The following is a 23222-nucleotide window of genomic DNA, read 5'->3' as shown; positions in this document are numbered from 1 at the left end:
TGATTCATTCTGGGTTTTGCATGTTCACTTCAAATATGCTTGTCTAAATGTAAAGCTAACATATTTAGCCCCAGGTCAACTGTCATTGAGAAAAAAAGTACGTTCAAAAACATTCCGGCTGTTTTCAGATTAAAATTTCAACTGAAATTGAGAAAAATTCAAATCAAAATGAATAAAACTTATGATGCATTTTATTCCAACATAATACAATTCATAACAAGAGCACAAACTTCCTCTGTCAAGGTAACACCAACGTCTTCTCAACAATTAGCCAGAGATGATTTTTTTTAAATGAGAATATCTGAAATAAACTCGACTGCTCTTGCAAATGCTAAAAATGAACCTGACTGCTCTCAAAGATTAAGTAAAAAAAATAGGAAAAATAATCCAGAATCCTTGTGCAGTACCAGATCAATCCCAAAATCTAATCTGTTCATGCCAGTCATGAGTCCAAACATCCCTGTAAGTTTCATTTGAATCTATCCAGTGGTTCTTGAGATATCTTGTCCATGGACAAGCAAACAAACATGATTGAAAACAATACCTCTACCTTAGCAAAGGTGGAGGTAATAAATACCATTTATGAGAAGAATCCAATTAAGAAAACGTTCAGCCTCACATTCTGGTATTTAAACCCTTCTACCTTAAGAAATTAAAGCATTTGTATTCACTTTTCTGCGAGGGTTCCAGCACCAACAAGGTTACCAAGCAACATGCAAGACAAATAACCCTCAACTGAGGGAGGTGGGTTTGTGCCAAGTGGTGAGAGGTTAAACTATGTTAGAACAGAAACAAGTGTTTTGTTGTAGAGGAGCTACATGGTTACCCTAGTCAGAAGGAGATAGTGGTGACATGCTATTGCTTATCGTCAGGGTATAAGGGTCTTTCATTCTTGTCCTACCTTCACTTCTATATGAACAGACATTCTTACACACACACACACACACACACATTTATTTATTCTGGCAAAAGTTAAAAAATAACAAATTTAAAAGCTTCTGAACATTTCTATAAGAAATGATATTGTTATATTTTCATATTTCGGAGAAGAGACACATCTAACTGTTTGTTGCAGTGAATGTCCATTTAAAGAATTAATGCTAATTTGGAAATGATAGAAAAACTATCTTCAAGATTTATATACACTTATTTATAATAATACAAAAGCATTAAATACAGGTTGTTACTGCAATTACTCTGAAAAGGTTCTGAATAAAATCCATTCTAATATTGTTGGTGTTGATTGCTATTTTGCATGAACGAGGCAATCCAATGGTTGGAAAATGATTGTCCCGGTCGTTTTGTTATTATACAATATTATGTGATGACAGTGTTGATATTGAGCTGTAAAACTGTAAGGCTGACAGCTTCTGTTGCTTTAAAGATTGTTGCTGCACTCTGCTTGTGATTGTATAACACTAGCACAGTTAATTAGACTCATGTATTTAGCAACAAATTGGTAACCAAAGTGGACTGTAGACACCATAATTAAATGCTTCAAATGCTGACCATTCTGAATTTGTCTTATATCTCTTGGAGCGGAATGCTTATCGTAATTATGCAGTTAAACATGCACATTCCTGTTCCATCCAGTTAGAATGCAGTTCTGCCATTTTCGAGCTTGGCCTTTCAGTGTCAGGGTGACCATTGTCACACTAAAAGAAATTTGTGGTTTATGTATGTTCTTACTTGTTGATGTAAGCTGGTCTGTGTGTTTAACCATAATGATCAGATGCAAACATGATATGATATATTTCTACTGTGAGATTTATTGGAACAAAAGAATAATTGAATATAAACTTCTATTGTTTGCTTGTCGTAATGTAGCTAGATTAGAAATTGAGCTCAGTGTAACAAGTTTACATATTAATGATTATTAATTATTTGAAATGCCAAAAAGAGAATTAGTTGTCATTATACAGAGATCCTTAGTTCTTCTGACTGGAATTCAGCTTGGAAAACTTGGTGTTGTTTCTGCCATACCAGGCCATGTTCTATTTGCTTGTGGTAAGGGGTGAGAATGTGTTCCTAGGTCCATGTTTAACATTTTCAGACCTTCACAGTCTTATCTTAGAACAGTAGTCGAACTTTTGATCCTCAGGCTTTCATGCCAGTAGTCAAGTGATAATTTACTTTATTTCAGTCAAATTCATGTAAAGCTTTACTGCCTAAATTTTGACTGTCTTCGTGTCAGTAGTTACTTTTTAATTTTTTACATGTGTGTGTTGTTTGTGTTTATTTTGGTATTGTGTTGTGCCATGAATATGGCTTCCAGGAATAATCGTTTAATTTTGGTAAGAATTTTATGGAATATGTAAATATTATCCGCTAGTCTTGTTTTCTAAACTTTATTTTGTAGTGTGTATGTTGTGATTTCCTTATAAATCCATAGTATGCTTACGAGAGTGTTGTAAAGCTTACTGGTATCACGGGTGGCTTTATTTTTGGATATTTATATATGTTCGTTATTACGATTTCTATCGTTTCTGCCACTAGAATGTTTGTCCCCTCTTATTCTATTCCGGCAATCTGTCGGTAATAGTCTATGAGCGAGTGTGTGGTAATGTGCTTCGTCTGATCAGCAGAGCTACTCAAACACACTCAACCACACTTACTCATGACTGACGTCACATACTATCGAAACATTGCCTACATTCCCTAAATCCCTGAGCTACACCTATATCACTCACATCAATTGCTACAGTCACTCTATCCCGCCTCTAAGCATCTCTCCTCACACTCTTATGAAACTTCCCCCTTCAGCCACTGCTCCCTCACGCAGTCTAAATTCTCTGTACCCCAGTATATTGAAGGTAAGTCCTGGCACATATCCATCACTATCTCTCCCTCTCTATCTTTCTCTTTCCAGTTGGGTATCCGTGTATGTCATCTATAGCAAGCTATCTCTTTCTCTCTATTCTGGTTAACTAACCTCTCATCAACGGGCACACTCCAAGCTGAGTCACTATTTATTCTCATTCAGAAGTCACAACTCCCTCAATACCACCCCCATCTCCCAATAAAGGGGTCATTGTTTGTCTTGCAAAGTTACTTGGTCTCGACAGAGTCCTATTTAGCTTGTAGTTTAAAGTAAGTAGCTAGGTAGAGTGTTATGCGTATGTTGTGAAAAATTAATGAAGAGAGAGAACGATTTTTCTGCTGTAATGTTCGCTCAGCTTCGATTGTCTTAATCTCTCTAAGAGTACACTATATTTTATCGAAGGCTGTTTCTATATATTTTTTCTTTATAAAATTTCGTCAACTGTTTTCCTCTACTGTATAATATTCTATGCCTGACAAAGGCTTTTTTTTAAATATTTTCAAAATGTGTTCATAACATAACTATTGTACGTTAAATATGGTTTTCTAAATATTTCATAGCGAAACTGCGGCTAAAGGCCCACAATCAGATTCTCTTGTTCTGTGTTATAAGCTAGGAATAGACAGTGCTCCGTAGACACCATTTATAAACCTCAAGCTAACAATGAAATATTTTCTTAGGTAGTTAAGTGAAAAGGTAACACAAAATGATTTACTGTTTACATCTCGAAACGGTAAGTTGAGCAACATTCGTTTTGATATTGAAATTTTACATATAATAAAACGTCTGTGACGCTGGGGGTGGGAACTAAAACAACAAAGGGAGTGGGAGACTGACGGCGAGAAAACGCTAAATGCAAACGAAATTAGAGGTTTCGCTCTGCAGTCGCTGGTAATTTAATCAAAATAAAACTAAATTTTCTTTTGCTATTGTAAATTACATATAATTTATCAATCCCCGCCCCAACGCCTGTGTTAGAATGGTGGCAGCTGATGAAGGAAAATGTTCTGTGTGTTTTCTGTACTCTGGTTATTATTATTTTTTTTTGTCTACGTTTTGTTTGCAACGTCCTGTACCCAGATATGCACCTATATATACAGGTAGATGTAGGTATGCACATACTTGTACGTATATATGCATATACTCATTTATTATTTGTTTTATATATATATATATACACACACACACACATACATACCTGCAGTTTTAGTAAAGGGTTCAGTTTCAAATTCTGAGAACATCACTGAAAATGAGCAGTACCTGAAGAAGACCTGATGATACAACAACTGGAGACAGTAGTCCAGATATAATGTAAAATCACTGTTGTTTATTGTAATATTGGTACTGTTATACAATCCAAAAGTATAGATATAGTGTATAAGCTTACATAAGCTTCTGACAACTTGTATCATGCAATTTAAATAACAACTTAAAATGTGAAGTTCAGTTGTTGAGGTAAAAGTTTGTCACTTGTTTATTAATATAGAATTGTTGTCAAATTCCTCCCATTGAATCCCTTCTTCTTCAATATCTTATACTATTTCCCTGTCATTTCAGAGTGTCAGATGATATTGGCATTGAGGATATATCATCAATATTTATCGACATTTACAGACAGAAGGCAGATTTTATACAGGAGATCTACATTTTCGTTTCTATAAATTTATCTTCAAGTTTCTGAGAGTTATTCTTCTGAGTGAAACATTTCTCTTCATTGTATAGAACACGTATAAATTGATTTTTGTATTACAATTAAATTTGGATATAGTTACAAAGCAGTTTGGTACCCATTATAATATTTGATGAAAATATTGCAGCAGTAGTATAAAATAAATTCAGGAAACAAACATTTATTATTGTTGTGAGATAAGAAATTTCATTGAAGAATGGATTCTGCTGAAGACTTGCCAAAGGAGGTGAGAAAATCATATCCCTGTGATATCTGTCAAAAGACATTTTCTCTAAAAAGTAGTCTTACTAATCATAAAATTATTCACTCAGGAGAGAAACCACATAACTGTGATATCTGTGGTAAGTCATTCCCACGATTACAAACCTTAATTACTCATAAACGCATCCACACTGGAGAAAAGCCTTATGAATGCGATATCTGTGGTAAATCATTCACTGTAAAAGGCACATTAACTGAACATAGACATATACATATGGGAAAGAAACCGCATAACTGTGATATCTGCAGTAAATCATTCTCTCGAATGCATAACTTGAATATTCACAAACGCATCCATACAGGAGAACGGCCACATAGATGTAATATCTGTGGTAATTCATTCTCTCTAAGAAGTCACTTAGCCGATCATGTACGAACTCATACAGGTGAAAAACCATATCACTGTGATATCTGTGGTAAATCATTTTCTCAGAATCATAGCCTAACTCGCCACATACGTACTCATACAGGAGAGAAACCATATCAGTGTAGCATTTGTGGCGAGTCATTCTCTGACAGAGGTAATTTAGCTAAACACAAGTACCTTCATACAGGAGAGAAGTCATATCACTGTGATATCTGTGGAAAATCATTCTTTCAAAAAGTACATTTAAATTCTCACAAACGCATTCATACTGGAGAGAAGCCATATCACTGTGATATCTGTGGTAAATCATTCTCTCATGGAAATGCCTTAAATACTCACAAACGTATTCACACAGGAGAGAAACCATATCAGTGTGACATCTGTGGTAAATCATTCAGTGCTGGTGGTCCATTAACTGTTCACAAACGAATTCACACAGGGGAAAAACCATATCAGTGTGATGTTTGCAGTAAGCCGTTCTCTAAAACAAGTCTTTTGATGGGACACAGAAGACGCATTCATACAAAAGAGAAACCATATCACTGTGACATCTGTGGGAAATCATTCTCTGACAGAAGAGGTTTAACTGTTCACAAGCGTATTCACACGGGAGAGGAGCCATACCATTGCGGTACCTGTGGTAAATCGTTTTCTCAAAGTTCTGGCCTAATTAAGCATGTACGTATTCATACAGGTGAGAAGCCATATCACTGTAATTTATGTGGTAAGTCATTCTCTGGAAGTAGTTCCTTAACTACTCACAAATATAGTCACACGAGAAAGAAACCAAATCACTGCAATATCAGTAACAGATCGGTTAAATAAACACAAATATGTTCATACAGGACAATAGCTGTGCCACTGTGATGCCTGTTATAAATCCTTCTATCAAACCAGTCATTTAACTATTTTCAGATGTTTACATACAGAAGAGAAAACCCTGTCAGAGTGATATTTGTGGTAAACCTTTCTTACAAAATAGTGATATAAATAAACATAATCACATTGAGGCAGGAGAAAAACCATATCACTGTAATATCTGTATTGTATCATTCTGTATTAGAAGTGCTGTAACTACTCACAAATGCATTGATACAGGAAGAAAACCATATGATTGATGCCTTTGGGAAACCATTTTCTGAAAGTAATCATTTAACTAAACAAATGTACTCATTTCAAAGGAAAGTTATATCACGGCAATATCTATGACAGATCATTCTCTGTAACGAATGATTCATATTGGAATATACACTCTGTGAACTAAGTGGCAAATGAACAGAAACATCAGCACTCTAATGTTGTCAGAGGCATGACAACCTCTCTGGTGCTGGCTGCACAATAAAATATATCTTGTACAATGTGAAATTGATGTTGACAAATACAACAAATAGCCAGTAAAACCATTCATGTAAAAGGGAAATTGGAAGTCAAGTACTTTTCTTGACTCATCTAAGACATGGAGTAGAACTTTTCTGTTTACTATGGAAGTAATAATAAATTCATTAAATATATTGCATTGTATTGGTTATTAATTGATCAGGGGTTATGAAAAGGAATTGTGTTTTAGCAGGACCAAATTGTTCGTTTTTGTTTGCCTATTTTATTGCATTTCAATCTATCGATGGAGACTGTGTCTTGTCGTCCACCAATTAGGAGTTGGAATGTTTTATCTCCCGGATGTATGACTTGATATGGACCATCGTAGGTTGGCTGGAGGGTCTTCGTCGTGTGTCACGTCGAACAAACACAAAGTTAGCCGTGCGGAGGTCATTTGGTACGGATGATCTGGGTGTACCATATGTCGACATGGGAACAGGGCGCAACTGGCCCACGCTGTCTCTCAGTTGAGCGAGGTACCTTTTGACATCCAAGTCTAAATTCGTATTCATAAAGAACTCTCCTGGCACTGTAAGGGGAGCAACATACACCATTCCCGCAGAGAAAGGGTTGAGATTTTCTTTTGGGGCAGTGTGGATTCCCAGCATCACCCATGGGACTTGGTCGATCCAATTTGGCCCGTTAAGTCTGGTTGTCAGTGATTCCTTCAGGCGGCGGTGAAATCTCTCCACTAATCCGTTGGCCTGTGGGTGGTAGGCTGTTGTGCGGTTCATTGTGATTCCGAAAAGGTCACACATTATTCCACAGCTTTGAGGTGAATTGTGGACCCTGATCGGATGAGATGCTATCTGGGACACCGAAACGGGCGACCCAGTTTGCGATGAAAGCTCAGCTGACCTCTTGCATTTCTGCACTGCGGAGAGAGATGGCTTCAGGCCAACGAGTGTAGCAGTCCACCAAGGTCAGTAGATACAAGCAACCCCTTGAAGGTAGTAGGGGGCTGACAAGGTCAATGTTGGCATGACTGAATCAGTTGCCGAGAGGTGCTTTGGTGTGTTGATGGACTTTGGCTTATTGACAGGGGATGCAGGACCTGGTCCAATCCCCGATTTGCTTGGCCATACCATGCTAGATAAATTTACTTGACAGCAGCCACCATGTGGCTTTAGTACCTGGGTGGGAAAGTTCGTGAATGATGTCGAAAACTTTCTCGTGCCAGGCTGATGGGACGATTGGTCGTGGGTTGCCAGTGGATACGTCACACAGCAGGGTTGTGCCGTTAGAGTCAAAGTGTACACCCTGCTAAGAAAGTGATGTGATGGCAGTGCGGTAGGCCCTGATCTCGTCATCTGTCTGTTAAGTTGCAGCCATAGCTTCATAATCCAAGCCTTCCGTTATTGGTGCTAGGTAGGTGTGAGAGCAGGTAGGAGCACAAGCGAGTGCATCGGCAACTGGGTTGCCCTTGCCGGTTATGTGTTGGATGTCTGTGGTGTACTCAGAAATTGCCGATAGCTGTCGTTGTTGGCATGCAAACCAAGGCTCAGAGAGCTTGCTCATAGCAAAGGTGAGTGGTTTGTGATCCGTGAATACTGTAAACGTGCGGCCTTCAAGGAAATACCATAAGTGGCAGACACCTAGATGGACAGCCAGTAGTTCCCTGTCGAAAGCACTGTATTTCTGTTCAGGGGGTCGTAGTTGTCACTGATGTGTCAACTGTGAGTGCAGTTCGAGCTGACATGTGAGGATGTGACAGCATGGTTGCTTGGGCCAGGGCTTGTTTTGTGGATTTGAAGGCTGAAGTCATTGTACTATCCCACTCCACCAGCCTTTTTGCACCTTCTTTTGACAGTGCCTTGTATAGGGGATCTCATCACTTTTGCTGCAGAAGGGATGAAGCGATGGTAAAAGTTTACCATGCCCACAAAATGATGTATGTGTGCATTTATAAAAATAAGGAATGATTGTCATACTTTAGAACAGTGGTTATCCAACTTTCGTCAATGAACATCTTTCATTGAAAAATAACACTCACAGTATGTTTGACAATAATATTAAACAGTAGAGGCAGGGAAAAAACGGTAATTATTTGATGAAACCGACACTAATTTTGTCCACTGGTTTCTTAACGTTTCCACCTACGACTAATGTGTTTTATTCATATTCTAAAGATCAGAGAGATGTCTTTCTGAAAATGTTTATAAAACTCTGATGGAAACATCCCGTACCCTCATTGGGAGCTGACATGTCCAACTGGACACTACAATTCAGGTTATAATATTTGACATCTGGCAGAGACGTTAGCGCGCCGGGCGAAATGCTTAGCGGTATTTCGTCTGTCTTTACATTCTGAGTTCAAATTCCGCCGAGGTCGAGTTTGCTTTTCATCCTTTCGGGGGGGTCGATAAATTAAGTACCAGTTGTGTACTGAGGTCGATTTAATCGACTGGCCATCTCCCCCCCCCCCAAATTTCGGGCCTTGTGCCTAGAGTAGAAAACAATATTTGACATCGAAAGTTCGGCTGGAAACATAGAGCCAGCTTCACTTGTTCATGCTGATACGTTAGGATTTTATGGAATTAGACGATATTTGAATGTCGGGTGCAGATGGTTTGGGCGCGTCTCGGATTTAACCCAGTTGGACAATCGACGCTGAGAGGTAGGTGAATTGCTCGTTATTCCTCATATTACAGTTCCCCATACCACAGTATATTCAAAATAACGTTTGCAGCTGTGTGTTCTACAAATACCCTCCTCCTCCAGTCTCTGTTTATAATTTAAAATTCTTGGAGAACCTGAGAAAGTCGTTCCTGGGATTTTAAAAACGTATGGAAAATGTAACTTATTTTAATAACATGCTTGTTTGTTTGTAAGTGTTTTTCTTACACACACACACTCACTTGGTGGGAGAGAAGGACTACCTTTCCATTTGTTTATGGGTAGAAAAATATTGAAGAACATGAATACACGTCAAAGTGACAAAGAATCGAAGAAGGTATCAGGAAGATCGTAGGATGTACTAGAAACAATAGCTAAATCTCCTTTAAAAGGTCAATTTATATTGACCGAAATTTCTTTATAATTTGTGCCATTTGAACAGTATTTCTGTTTAATTTCATCAATAAATATCAATTTTCCTGAAAGTTATGAGGGAAAAATCGGATCTTGTGAATTTTCCGAAACTCTCCTTCTCCACGTTCGTTTGCACAATTTTTTTTTTCGTATTCGGCTGTTGTTTTTTTCTTTTTCGTTGGGATATTAAACTTTATATTGACCCTTTAAATCGCACACCTTTTCGTCTGAAATTTTCGAAACTTTTTTTGTTTTTATCGAAAAGGCTTTTCCAATTATTTTTAAGTAGTACAAAAAAATTGAATAGCAATTTGCCACAGATATAATGATACAGCTTCTCTCGTGTATGACAAGGTACATGGGTACTAAGACTACATCATTCTGAGAATATTCTTTCTTTCCAATATGAATGCATCTACTAGTACATAGGTTTCCATTTTGAGAAATTTTAAAAACTTATTTCTTCATTCACTCTTCATTCACTCACGAAACCCGACGCATCGATGAAAGGAAATTTAATTTGATTGGAGGTTTCGTCAGTCACGATTGATTCAGGGTCAAAACTGCAATGAGTCACTGGGGCTTCTTGACCATCTTGAAATGGGAGACTAATTTCTTTTAGATTACACTTTATCATCTTAGAAAGGATTACAGAGTGTAGGGTTGGACACGCTAAATAATGTATTCCTAGGTATATAATCGCAGTGTTATGAGATTCACCTGAAGACATTCTGAATGACCGAAGACCTTCATCCAAGTATAATGTATAATAATTATTGTTTAATATATATAATGTTACACAATCTGAAGATGTAGTCTGTGAATAAATTTTGTACAACTTCGTATAATGTAATCTAAATGACAAATAAAAATATATGGTTCAGTTTTTGAGGTAAAAGAATATATCGATAGTTCAACAATATACAATTCTAGTAGAATTTTACTATTGAATCTCTACTTTTTAATTATCTTTAATATCTTAAACTATTTCTCTATCATTTCAGGATATGAGAGACATTGCCATTAAGGATATATAATCAATATATATCGTCATTTACAGAGAAGAGGAAGATTTTATACAGATGAGCTACAACTCTTGTTTCTATAAATTTCTCCATGCGTTACTGAAAGTTGGTTCTTCTGAGCGAGACATTTCTCTTCATTGTATAAAATTTGTATGAGATGATTTTGTATTCTACTTAAATTTTGACTGACTTACAAAGTAGTTTGCTACCACTTACTGAGAACAACAGAGATAACATTTGAAGTAAGAAAAATTTAAGAACAATGGATTCTCCTGAACAATTGCCAAAGAAGGAGGGAAAATCATCATATTGCTGTGATATCTGTCAAAGAACATTTTTTCTAAAAAGTAGACTTACCAACCATAAATGTGTGCACACAGACGAGAAACCATACAACTGTGATACCTGTGGTAAATCATTCTCTCGACTGGATCACTTATATACACACAAACGCTTACATACAGGAGAAAGGCCATATACCTGTAATATCTGTGGTAATTCATTCACTGTAGCAAGTCACCTAAGCAGTCACAAACGTACTCATACAGGTGAAAAACCATATCACTGTGATATCTGTGGTAAGTCATTCTCTCAGACTAATGGCTTAACTAGCCACGTACGTACTCATACAGGAGAGAAACCATATCAGTGTAATACTTGTGGTGAATCATTCTCTGAAAGAGGTAACTTGGCTAAACACAAAAACATTCATACAGGAGAGAAGTCATATTGCTGTGACATCTGTGGAAAATCCTTCTTTCAAAAAGTACATTTAAATTCTCACAAACGTACTCATACAGGTGAGAGACCGTATCACTGTGATGTCTGTGGTACTTCATTCATTTATGCTGATACATTGAAAAAACACAAACGTATTCACACAGGAGAAAAGCCATATTGCTGTGATACTTGTGGTAAATCTTTCATTGAAGGAGGTTCACTAACTGTTCACAGACGTATACATACAGGCGAAAGACCATATCCATGTGATATCTGTGGCATATCATTCTGTCGAACCAATCAGTTGACAGTACATAAAAGGCGCATTCATACAGGAGAGAAATCATATCACTGCAATAACTGTGGTAGATCATTCACAAGTAGAAGGTCATTAACTGCTCATAAACGGAATCATTCAAATGAGAAACCATATAACTGATATCTTCAGTGGAACAAGTCATGTATTGATACAGCTGGGATGCATTCATACAAAAGAGAAATGAAGTGATTACAATATCTTTGGTAAATCTTTCATTGATGGAAGTACATTAACTGGTCAAAAATGTATTCATACAGGTCAGAAGCCATATAATGTTATCATCCTCATTTAGTGTTCTTTTTTCCAGGCTAGCATGGGTAAGACTATTTAACTAGAACTGGTAAGCTAGAGAGCTGCACCAGGCTCCAGTCTGTTGTATATACAGTAAATTGGTCTGGCCTAATGAAGCTGATACTTTTCATACAGGTGAGAAAACATACCACTGTAATATCTGTAGTGAATGACTATGAAAGGTGTTATTTAACTAAAGACAAATACACTCTCACAGGAGAGAACTTATATTACTGGGATGTTGTGGTACATTATTCTCTTAGACAAATCATTTAACTATTCACAGATGTATCAATATTGGAGAAGAAACCCTTCAGTGTGATATTTGTGGTAAATCTCTCTTCCAAAATAGTGATGTAATTCTTTTCTACTCTTGGCACAAGTTCCGAAATTTTGGGGGAGGGGGCCAGTCGATTAGATTAACGCCAGTACGCAACTAGTACTTAATTTATTGACCCCAAAAGGATGAAAGGCAAAGTCAACTTTGGCAGAATTTGAACTCAAAACATAAAGACAGACGAAATACCACTAATCATTCTGCCAGCTCGCCGCCTTAAGATAGTCTTGCAATTAAGCACAAACTTATACAAGGGGAATAATCATATCACTGATATCTGGTAAATTGGTTTGCTTTAATTACTCACAAATGCATTCATACAGAAGGAAAAATCATACTACTGTGATATCGGTGGTAAATCATTTTCTCCAAAAAGTCATTTAACCAAACACAAATGTATTCGTTCCAAAGAAAATCTATACGACAGATATCTATCTGTGGCAGATCACTTTCTGTATGAAATCACTCATTTACTTAGAAACGCACACTGTGAAGTGAGTGGCAAATGAACAGAGATATCAGCATTGTAATGTTGCCAAGCACATGACAGCCTCTGTAGTGCTGGCTCCACACAAAAATACATCCAGTACACTTTCAAAGAGACAGTGATGTGTAGGGAAGCTAGCTATGAAAATTATTCCTCAAAATGGTGCATAGAATTCAAATGTTTTTCCCTGTCTATGAAACCTGGAATACAGCCTAATTTCAATTTATTTATTTTTTTTTTTTTGGTTTTCTTTTCTGGTGTTAATAATTCTTTGTTTATTATAAATATTGTATTGCATTAGTTACTGATTCATGCAGTGTTTTGAGAATGAATTGTGTTTCAGATTAATCATTTTGTCCATTCTTGTTATACTTTGCAATCTGATTCATTAAATGCAGGTTGAATGCAAAAAACTACGAAATATGTGTTGTTTACTCAATTCCTTTTTGTCATTGAGGTGTGCTAAAAATAACAGCTACATAACTTTTTTGGATAAATCTTTTAACTGTCGCAATAACTTAAACTATAAACGACGTGTTATTTACGCTTTCTTGACAACACGTGCTATTTTCCGGATGTTTAGAACAACATGTGGAGTAACGCACGGATTGACAGCCTCCAAACCCTGTTTCCTGACTGCGTGAAAATGATCAAACTTTAAACCTCTATAACGTTTTAAAAACATTTGGTGGACATTGGGGTGGAGATGGAGTATATGTAATCTGGGTATACCCCAACTTTTAAATTTTGTTTTTTTTTACGGAATCCTATGTTTCAGACCATGGAGAATCCGATTCTGGAAAAAAATTTTCAAAAATCTCAATTTCAAAATTTCGATCCCCCCCCCACCGGTTTTTATATAGATCCACAGGGTAAACCTAACCCTAACTCAAACCCTAACCCTAACCCTGACCGTAACCCTAACCCTAACCCTAACCATGACCCTAACCCTAACCCTAACCCTAACACTAGTTTTGTGAGATTTGGCTGTTATTTCTAGCATGTAAATAGCCTGCTTGGTGGGGGGGGGGGGATTGAAATTTTTCAAAAATTTTTTTTTCAGAATCGGAATCTCCATAGCCTAAAATGTGGGATTCCGTAAAAAAAATTAATAAATAAGGTGGGGAAAGGTTCAGATTACATATAGTCCATCTCTACCGACATTGGAATTAGACACTGAGGGAAAATGGCTGTAACTTTTTTATTTTTTAAGTTAGGCGATTTTCGTTTTCGATAATGTGTTCTATATGTCCCGGTCATGCGATTCCCCCTAAAAAAAAAATTTTGAGAACCCCCCCCCCCCCCCCCCACCCGCACCCACCCACGGGGGGGGGGGGCGATTTTCATTTTTGACATTGTGTTCTACATGTCCAGGTCGTACGAGTAGCCTTCTCGCAACTTAGATGTGAAAATGAACGGCTTCAATTTATATTGAAACAGAAAAAGGATCACGGCATGTGGAGTCCCCACCACGAAACTTGGTATGCTAGAAATAACAGCTAAACGCGGACAATCCAAATCTTGCATTTAAAAAGTGAAATAACTCGGCAACAGAAGGTTATATTTCTTGGGATCGAAAGTTCGGCTGCAGACGTAAAGTCAGCTTCACTTGCTCATTGTCACAAGTTAGGATTTTATTGCTGTAGGAAGCTGAATTTTGATGGTAAAGTTCTAAAGTGAAACATCAAAGAATTTCATTCTAACCGTCAGATATTTACATTGATATATAACGCACTGATATACTGTTTACATCTGAAAACGGTAAGTTGATAAACGTCTGTTTTAATGCTGTAATAATGTATGTAAGTAATAGAATCTTGTTTCACTTGGCTGATAAGGTGATTATATTGAAGTGAATAGCGCAGTTCTAATCGAAGAACCATTTAAACCTGTCGGGCTATTATAGATTCTGGATCGAAGCACACTTTGTAGCTTGTCATAACATTTACCCATTTTTAGTCTTTGGTATTTTCAGAAAAATTTTACGACTCTGTGTTCTACAAACTATCTCGCACGATTAAGCCAAAAAAAAAACAAAAACAAAAAACCAATTTGTAATTGAAATTTTTACTCTTTCCTCCCCGCATTACAACTAAGAACTGTCGGAATTTTTTTAACTAAGGATTTATAATGCGGACATTACGAATTTCCCCACTTCTTTTCATTTCAAAATAAAAATTGAAAAAGTTGAGCCAAAATATTGCGCTTGAGCATAATTTTATTTGATCTGCACCAGGCGAGTCTGCATGTGTATCCGTGTTATAAAAAAACAGTTACTCACAGAAAAGTATGTTATTAAAATACGTCGTCTTTTACGTAGATTTTTTTATAAATTAGTGTGGTTAAACCCCAGCAATGTCTCGTAAGTGGAATCCTTGTTTAAGCACCAAATTGGCAAACATTTTCTGACAATTCCAAAAAAATAAGGAAACGCATGAGGGGTTATATGGAGTGCTCAAACCAAAATCCTTCGAAATGAACAAGTAGTCATCATTTGTCTTAGTCTCCGAATTCTCCAGCCAATATTTGAATCCATGTCAAAAGTAAGTCGTTAAGAAAACTTTTATTTGACCTGTTGCTTCATCTTAGAGTCAACGCCTAATCACTTCGTTGTTTTTTTTTGTTTTTGTTTTTTAGTTTTAGGAAAACTTTTGCGAATTTGTGTTCAGAACACGGGAAATCATAGGATTATGCAACAAAAAACAAAGGAAAAATTTAATTTTTAAACCTACATAAATCCTGGTTTCTACTCTTTCTAGAAAACTTTTTTAGATCATACTTTTTAAAACACAGATAATCCGTTTCAGTTTATAATTTCAAAATAATCTGTTGACGTAAAAATATGTTTTTTAAGAACAAATCTATTCTGGCTGCAAAATTTAAATACCCTTCAGCAAGCATATCACAATTGAATTGAAATTTTGGAATTATACGCTGTATGTGAAGGTTGGAAGCAACATGTAATATCCTTTGCTCAGAGTAGATTTGTGAAATCAGGTACAATGAGATTCTTTTCTCCAGTTTTTCAAAGAAACAGTGGAGTAGAAACAAGTATTTGCCGTTAGCAAACATTGATGCATTCCAGCATGCAAAAGACAGGTTTAATTGGCGTTGTTGCAATAATAAAAACAAGACTTTATTGTGTCTAGGGCGATCCATTATGCCAATATAATTAACACACACACTGGTTCAATACCATTCATTAATTAAATATGCGAAACATTTTCTGAAATTTTTCTTTTACTAAAAAGCTTCTCTCATCGATGTTAAGTGTGTACTGTAAAAAAGATTGGCTAAACTTTGTCCAGATAGGAGTGATAAACATCATATATTTTCAAAAAAAGCTTCCTCTGTCTTATCCAAAGCCATAGGTGGGTGTAATCGAAACATCCCTATCCGAACGGAGAAAATCCAACCTATCTGGGCTTACTGATCTGAAACTCTACCTATTTCATGGGTTTATCAATATGTAATTGATGTAAAATTTCGCTTGTCAAATTCCTACTTTTTAATTATCTTTAATATCTTACACTCTTTTACTATCATTTCAGAGTATCGGATGAGATTGGCGTTAAAGATATATTCTTAATATTTGTCACCATTTACAAGAGAAATGGAAGATTTTATACAGATAAGTTACGACTCTTCTGTAAATTTATTGCTTGAGTTACTGAGAGTTCTTTCAAGTGAAACATATTTCCTCATTGTCTAAAAGGCCTATAAGAGGATTTTGTATTCTAATTCAATTTGGACTGATTGACAAAGAAGTAGTTTGCTACCACTTTCTGATAACAACAAATATAATAGTTGATGGCAGTATTGCAGTCTTTTCATCAGTGCTGTAATGAATCAATAGAATGGAAAATATCAATATAACTATTGTGTGAAATTTAAAAAAATAAAATGGATTTTTCTGAAGAATTGCTAAAGGAGGGAAAATCATCATATCACTGTGATGTCTGTCAAAAGACATTCTCTCTTGAGAGTCGCCTTTCCAACCATAAATGTATTCACAGAAAAGAGAAACGATATAACTGTCATATCTGTGGTAAATCATTCTCTCGTACGGATTACTTAAACAATCACAGACGTTTACATACAGGAGAAAGGCCATATACCTGTAATATCTGTGGTAATTCATTCTCTGTAGCAAGTAGCTTAAACAGACATAAACGTACACATACAGGTGAAACACCATTTCACTGTGATACTTGTGGTAAATCATTCTCTCAGACTTATGATTTAACACGACATATACGTACTCATACAGGAGAGAAACCGTATCAGTGTAACACTTGTGGTGAATTTTTCTCTGAAAGGGGTAATTTGACTAAACACAAAAACATTCATACAGGAGAGAAGTCATATCGCTGTGATATCTGTGGAAAATCATTCTTTCAAAAAGTACACTTAAATTCTCACATACGTATTCATACAGGAGAGAAACCATATCACTGTGATATCTGTGGTAAGTCATTCATTGATGCTGGTAAATTAACTAAACACAAACGTACTCACACAGGAGAAAAGCCTTATCCCTGTGATATATGTGGTAAATTATTCTCTCACTCGAGTCAGTTAATAGTACACAGGAGACGCATTCATACAAGTGAGAAGCCATATCACTGTGATATCTGTGGTAAATCATTCATTGTTGGAGGTTCACTAACTGTTCACAGACGTACTCATACTGGTGAGAAACCATATTCATGTGATATCTGTGGCATATCATTCCGTCTAACAAATCAGTTAACGAAACATAAGAGACGTATTCATACTGGAGAGAAACCATATCACTGCAACAACTGTGGTAGCTCATTCACAAGTAGAAAGTCGTTAACTGCTCATAAACGGAATCATTCAAATGAAAAACCATATAACTGATATCTTTGATAAATTATTCAACGGAATAAGTCATTTATTGATACAGATGAGATGCATTCATACAAAAGAGAAATCGTGATGACAGTATCTGGTAAATCATTCATTGATGGAAGTATCTTAACTGGTCAAAAATGTATTTGTACAGGTCAGAAACCATATAGTGTTATCGTTACCATTTAGTGTTCTTTTCTCCATGCTAGCATGGGTAAGACGGTTTGACAAGAGTTGGTTAGCTGGAGAGCTGTCCCGGGCTCCAGTCTGTTGTATGTGTGGTAAATAATTCTGGCCTAATTAAGCTCATACTTTTTCATATGGTTGAGAAACCATACCACTGTAATGTTTCGATTTGTTGACAGAAAATGTAGAAAGCCTGTAGTGTTTGTCACTGCTTCAGTGAAACAGTGATGAAACATTTTGAATAGTTGCTCTGTGATTTTTTTTATACCTGGAATAATAAAAAAAAAAATCTTGAAACACAAGACGTATGTATTGTATACATACGTTTTATAAACATTTTATTTTAAAATAAAATGTCTACTGGAAACGTACTAGCATCGCATTGGTAGCTGACAGGGGACACTACCATTTAGCTTATGATATTTCGTATCGAAAGTTCGGCTGCAGACGTAAAGTCAGCTTTACTTGCTCATTGTTAGTAGTTAGGATTTTATTGTGTTAGGAAGTTGGATGTTGATGGTAGGATAAAGTTATATAATGAAACATCAACGAACTTCATTCTATCAGATATTTACATTGGTAGAAAAAAACATACAACACATTGATTCACTGTTTACATCTAAAGACGGTAAGTTGATAAACGTCTGTTTTAATATTGTAATAATGTATGTAAATAATCGAATCGTGTTTCACTTGGCTGATGAGGTGATTATATTGAAGGGAACATTTTGTACTTGTAACATTTTTAGTTTTTGGTATTTGCAGATAAATTTTCCGACTTTCTGTTCCACAAACTCTATATTATACGATTAAATAAATGATAAAAATTGTAATTGAAATTTTTACACACACCCGTCCCCACATTACAACATTGAACTTATGTCAAAAAATTTTTCCGCCCGTCGCCCTATTTTTTCTGTATGATTTTCGGTTGCTGGTAATATTGTAAACAGCTAATTTTTTTTTAAATCAGGGTTTTAAAATATGGGCATTATAAATCTACCTCATTTTGTGACTTTAAAATAAAAATTTTAAATAATTTTGCGCATAAACGTGTTTTTATTTGATCTGCACCGAGCGAGTCTGCATAAGTATTTGTGTAAGAAGACGCACAGTTTCTAACAAGTATGTTATTAAAATACTATGACTTTTACGTACATGTTTTAAAAATCGCTATAGATAAACCCCAGCATTGTATAAAATGTCTGTAGTTGGAATCCTGGTGTAAGCTCTAAATTTGCAAAATCTTTCTGATCATTCCAAAAGATAAAAAAACAACGTATGGGGGGCGTTATATGGGGTGCTGAAACCAAAATTCTACCTCCGAAATTAACAGGTGGTAGTCTTTGTCTCAGTTTTTGAATTAATACTTGGATGCGTGTTAAAAAAAGTAAGTCCTAAGAAATATATTTTAATAAACTTGTTGGTTAATGTTTATAAAGGTCATGAACCAAGTTTTCCCCACAAATTTCGGTCAATGTACAGAATAAATCCCGGTAAAAAAAAAAACATAAAAAACCTGAAAGTTATGAGGGAAAAGATCGGATCGTGTAAATTTTCCGAAAGTTCCCCCTTCCCGTTAGTTTGCGCACATTTTTGTTTTCATATTCTCTTTCTACGTTTTTTTTTTTAAACTCTTATTAGACTGGTCATTTTTAGTTTTAGTGACCGGGCACTAAACTAGATTCTGAAAGTTATCAGGGAAAAAAGCGAATCGTGTGTACTTTCCGACAGTCCTCTCCCCACCCTTTCGGAAAGCATTCCCCCCCCCCCACAAATTTCTTTATAATCATCATCTATGCTGTTTAAAAGGTGTTTCTGTAAAATTTCATCTGAGGATATCCATTTTCCTGAAAGTTATGAGGTGGGGGAAAAAAACGGATCGTGTGAGTTTTCTGAAATCCTCTCCCTAACCCTTTCGGCAAACATTTCTCCCCCAGGAATTTCTATATAATCGTAATTTGTGTCATTTGAACGGTATTTCTATAAAATTTAATTAATATATATATATTTTTTCCTGAAAGCTATTAGGGAAAAATCGGATCTTGTGAATTTTTCAACTGTCCTCTCCCCACCCCCATTTGCGCATCACATGACCAAACTAGTGCAGTCTTCTCTCTTGCACACTGCACCTAATTCCTCTGATGCCTAACTTCTTTCTCAATACACTAGCATTCTGATGAACATATACACTTACATTACACATCCAGCAGAGCATCCTAGCCTCATTCCTCTTTAATCTTCACAAGTCCTCTGCATTCAAGGCCTACATTTCACTACCATGTAGAATTGCTGTCCGTATACATAATTTAAATAACAGATGAAGAAGCAGTTTTTAAAGTAAATGAACCAGGGTTATTCAATATGGAATTAACGTAAAATTTCACTGTCAAAGCCCTACTTATTAATAATGTTTAACCCTTTAGTGTTTAAACCGGCTGTATCCGGCCCAAATATTCTACACATTTTATGCTTGAACTGGCCAGAACCAGCATCTCACACCTACCCTGCAATGTCATTCAAAATAAGCAATTACATCTTTCCTATCTTGAAGCTACAAAATAATATCAGATAAATTTTTAAAATGTGAATAAATAAGGATTACTTTTGACAAATTAATCTGAATGCTAAAGGGTTAATATCTTACACTGTTTTCCTATCATTTCAGAATAACAGATCAGATTGGCGTCAAAGATATAACATCAATATTTCTCACCATTTACAAAGAAAGGAAAGATTTTACACTGAAGCACTACAACTTCTATGAATGTATCTTTTTAGTTCCTGACAATTCTTTCAAGTGAAACATTTCTCCCCATTGTCTGGGAGGTGTATGAAAGCATTTTGTATTCTAATTGAATTTGGACTATTTTACAAATTAGTAGTTTGCTACCATTTACTGATAACAACAAAGATAACAGTTGAGGGAGGTAATGCAGTAGAAAGCGTTGACATAAATAAATAGGAGGAAAAATATCAATATAACTATTGTGTGGAAGAAAAAAAGAAAAGAATGGATTTTTCTGAGGAACTGCCAAAGGAGGAGGGAAAATCATCATATCGCTGTGAGATCTGTCAAAAGACATTCTCTCTAGAGAGTAGCCTTTCCAAACATAAATGTATTCACAGAAAAGAGAAACGATACAACTGTGGTATCTGTGGTAAAACTCTCTCTCGAATGGATCACTTAATTACTCACAAACGCTTACATACAGGAGAAAGGCCATATACCTGTAATATCTGTGGTAAATCATTCTCTGTAACAAGTCACCTAAACAGTCACAAACGTACTCATACAGGTGAAAAACCATATCACTGTGATATCTGTGGTAAATCATTCGCCCGAAGTGATAGACTAACTTGCCATGTTCGTATTCATACAGGAGAGAAACCATATCAGTGTAATATTTGTGGTGAGTCATTCTCTGAAAGAGGTAATTTAGCTAAACACAAGTTTATTCATACAGGAGAGAGGTCATATCGCTGTGATATCTGTGGAAAATCATTCTTTCAAAAAGTACATTTAAATTCTCACATACGTATTCATACAGGAGAGAAACCATATCACTGTGATATCTGTGGTAAATCATTCACTGAAACTGATAAAGTATCTAAACACAAACGTATTCACACAGAAGAAAAGCTATATCCTTGTGATATTTGTGGTAAATCATTCAGTATTGCTAGTAGATTAACTAAACATAAACGTATTCACACAGGAGAAAAGCCATATGACTGCGATATCTGTGGTGAATCATTCTCTCAAACAGGTCAGTTAACATTACACACGAGACGCATTCATACATGTGAGAAGCCATATCATTGTGATATCTGTGGTAAATCATTTATTGATGGAGGTCCACTAACTGTTCACAGACGTACACATACAGGGGAAAAACCATATCACTGTGATATCTGTGGTTTATCATTTGGTCGAAGAAGTCAGTTAGTGGTGCATAAAGGACACATTCATACAGGAGAGAAACCATTTTACTGCAATCACTGTGGTAGATTATTCACAAGTAGAAGGTTATTAACTGCTCATAAACAGAATCATAAGGATAAGAAATGATATCACTGATATCTTTGATAAATCGTTCAATGGAACAAGTCATCTATTGATACAGATGAGATGCATTCATACAAAAGAAAATTATATGATTACAATATCTGTGAAAATTTCTTTCATTGATGGAAGTATATTGACTGGCGAGAAATGTATTCATGCAGATCAGAAGCCCTATAATGTTATCATCATCATCTAGAGTTCTTTTTTCCATGCTAGCATAGGCAAGCTGGTTTGACTAGGGCTGCCCCGGGCTCCAGTCTGTAGTATGAATGGTAAATTATTCTGGCCTAATTAAGCTCATACTTTTTCATATGGTTGAGAAACATATCACTGTAATGTCTGTGGTGAATGACTATGAAAGGTCTTATTTAACACAAATACACTTTCACAGGAGAGAAGTTATATTACTGGATGTTTTGGTACATTATTCTCTTAGACAATTCATTTAACTATTCACAGATGCATCAATACTGGACAAGAACCCTATCAGTGTGATATTTGTGGTAAATCTCTCTTCCAAGATAGTGATATAATTATGCACAAACTTATACAAGGGAATTATCATGTCACTGATATCTCTGGTAAATTGCTCTTTTGCAATTTTAAAGATGTTTATTCACTTTACCGGTTTCACTTTTTTAGAAAAAAGATTGTCAAAAGTAAAATATAAAGCTTTATAGTGTTAAGTACAGGTTGTCACAAAAGTATTAACATACATATATACATTCTTTGATAATAATAATAAGAATATGTTTAAAATATAAAGCTTTGTATAAGCTTTGTTGTGTTAAGGACTGATTGTCACAAAAATATTAAAATACAAATATACATTCTTTGATAATGTATATTATCTGTGTCACGCTGAATCTCCCTGAGAACTGCATTAAGGGTACACGTGTCTGTGAAGTACTCAGTCACTTGCACGTTAATTTCACGAGCAAGCTGTTCCGTTAATCGTATCAGCTGGGACCCTTGTTGTCGTAACCGACGGAGTGCTCCTATCCTATGGGTATGTGTGTATGTATATATATATATGTGGATATGTGTGTATATGTATGTATATATATATATGTTTGTATATGCATGTTCTATCAATTTTTAAATAGATTAAATAAATTTATTTATGATTAATATTTTCCTTTAGTTTTGTTTTTGTTTTTCTCTTCATCTGTGTACGGTATCTACTTTAAATGAATATACCAATCAGTATATCTAACTTAACTTGGATGTGTTGTTCTGAACACTGTAGACTATGATAGTAGGCTTACGAAGTCATCTCAAACCGAAGTTGTTACTTTATATATAATTTTATACAATTTCCCCTGTCTAAATTTCCCCCTTTTTTTGCCTACTGGACCCTAGTAGCG

General features: G+C 35.7%; 4 protein-coding genes across 6 annotated transcripts; all 4 read left to right on the top strand.

Annotated features, from left to right (window-relative positions):
* Positions 1-49: 49 nt before the first annotated feature.
* On the top strand, positions 50-6650 carry LOC128250688 (uncharacterized). Of its 2 annotated transcripts, none has more exons than XM_052976316.2 (2): positions 50-2813; positions 4379-6650. In XM_052976316.2, the coding sequence occupies exon 2, from the start codon at positions 4708-4710 to the stop codon at positions 5962-5964; it is 1257 nt and encodes a 418-aa protein (XP_052832276.1). In that variant the 5' UTR covers positions 50-2813; positions 4379-4707; the 3' UTR covers positions 5965-6650. The 2 variants fall into 2 exon arrangements, with proteins under 2 accessions (XP_052832276.1, XP_089198084.1); XM_089341958.1 differs by lacking the exon at positions 50-2813 and adding an exon at positions 3288-3554.
* A 2274-nt stretch (positions 6651-8924) lies between these two features.
* Positions 8925-13146, top strand: LOC106874598 (uncharacterized). The gene is made up of 2 exons (XM_089341963.1): positions 8925-9133; positions 10551-13146. The coding sequence occupies exon 2, from the start codon at positions 10834-10836 to the stop codon at positions 11728-11730; it is 897 nt and encodes a 298-aa protein (XP_089198089.1). The 5' UTR covers positions 8925-9133; positions 10551-10833; the 3' UTR covers positions 11731-13146.
* Positions 13147-14073: 927 nt separating this feature from the next.
* LOC106874600 (uncharacterized) lies at positions 14074-18823 on the top strand. Of its 2 annotated transcripts, none has more exons than XM_089341961.1 (2): positions 14074-15268; positions 16277-18823. In XM_089341961.1, exon 2 carries the CDS (start codon positions 16629-16631, stop codon positions 17607-17609), a length of 981 nt encoding a protein of 326 aa, XP_089198087.1. In that variant the 5' UTR covers positions 14074-15268; positions 16277-16628; the 3' UTR covers positions 17610-18823. The 2 variants fall into 2 exon arrangements, with proteins under 2 accessions (XP_089198087.1, XP_089198086.1); XM_089341960.1 differs by having other exon boundaries at positions 14074-14486; positions 16277-18042.
* LOC149131074 (uncharacterized) lies at positions 18274-22986 on the top strand. The gene is made up of 2 exons (XM_014922388.3): positions 18274-18414; positions 20455-22986. Exon 2 carries the CDS (start codon positions 20800-20802, stop codon positions 21856-21858), a length of 1059 nt encoding a protein of 352 aa, XP_014777874.2. The 5' UTR covers positions 18274-18414; positions 20455-20799; the 3' UTR covers positions 21859-22986.
* The last annotated feature ends 236 nt before the right edge of the window (positions 22987-23222 follow it).

This window comes from Octopus bimaculoides, chromosome 25 (assembly GCF_046866305.1).
Source record: "Octopus bimaculoides isolate indiv1 chromosome 25, ASM4686630v1, whole genome shotgun sequence".
NCBI classification, from domain to species: Eukaryota; Metazoa; Mollusca; class Cephalopoda; order Octopoda; family Octopodidae; genus Octopus; species Octopus bimaculoides.
This window is presented reverse-complemented; position numbering and strand designations above follow the sequence as displayed.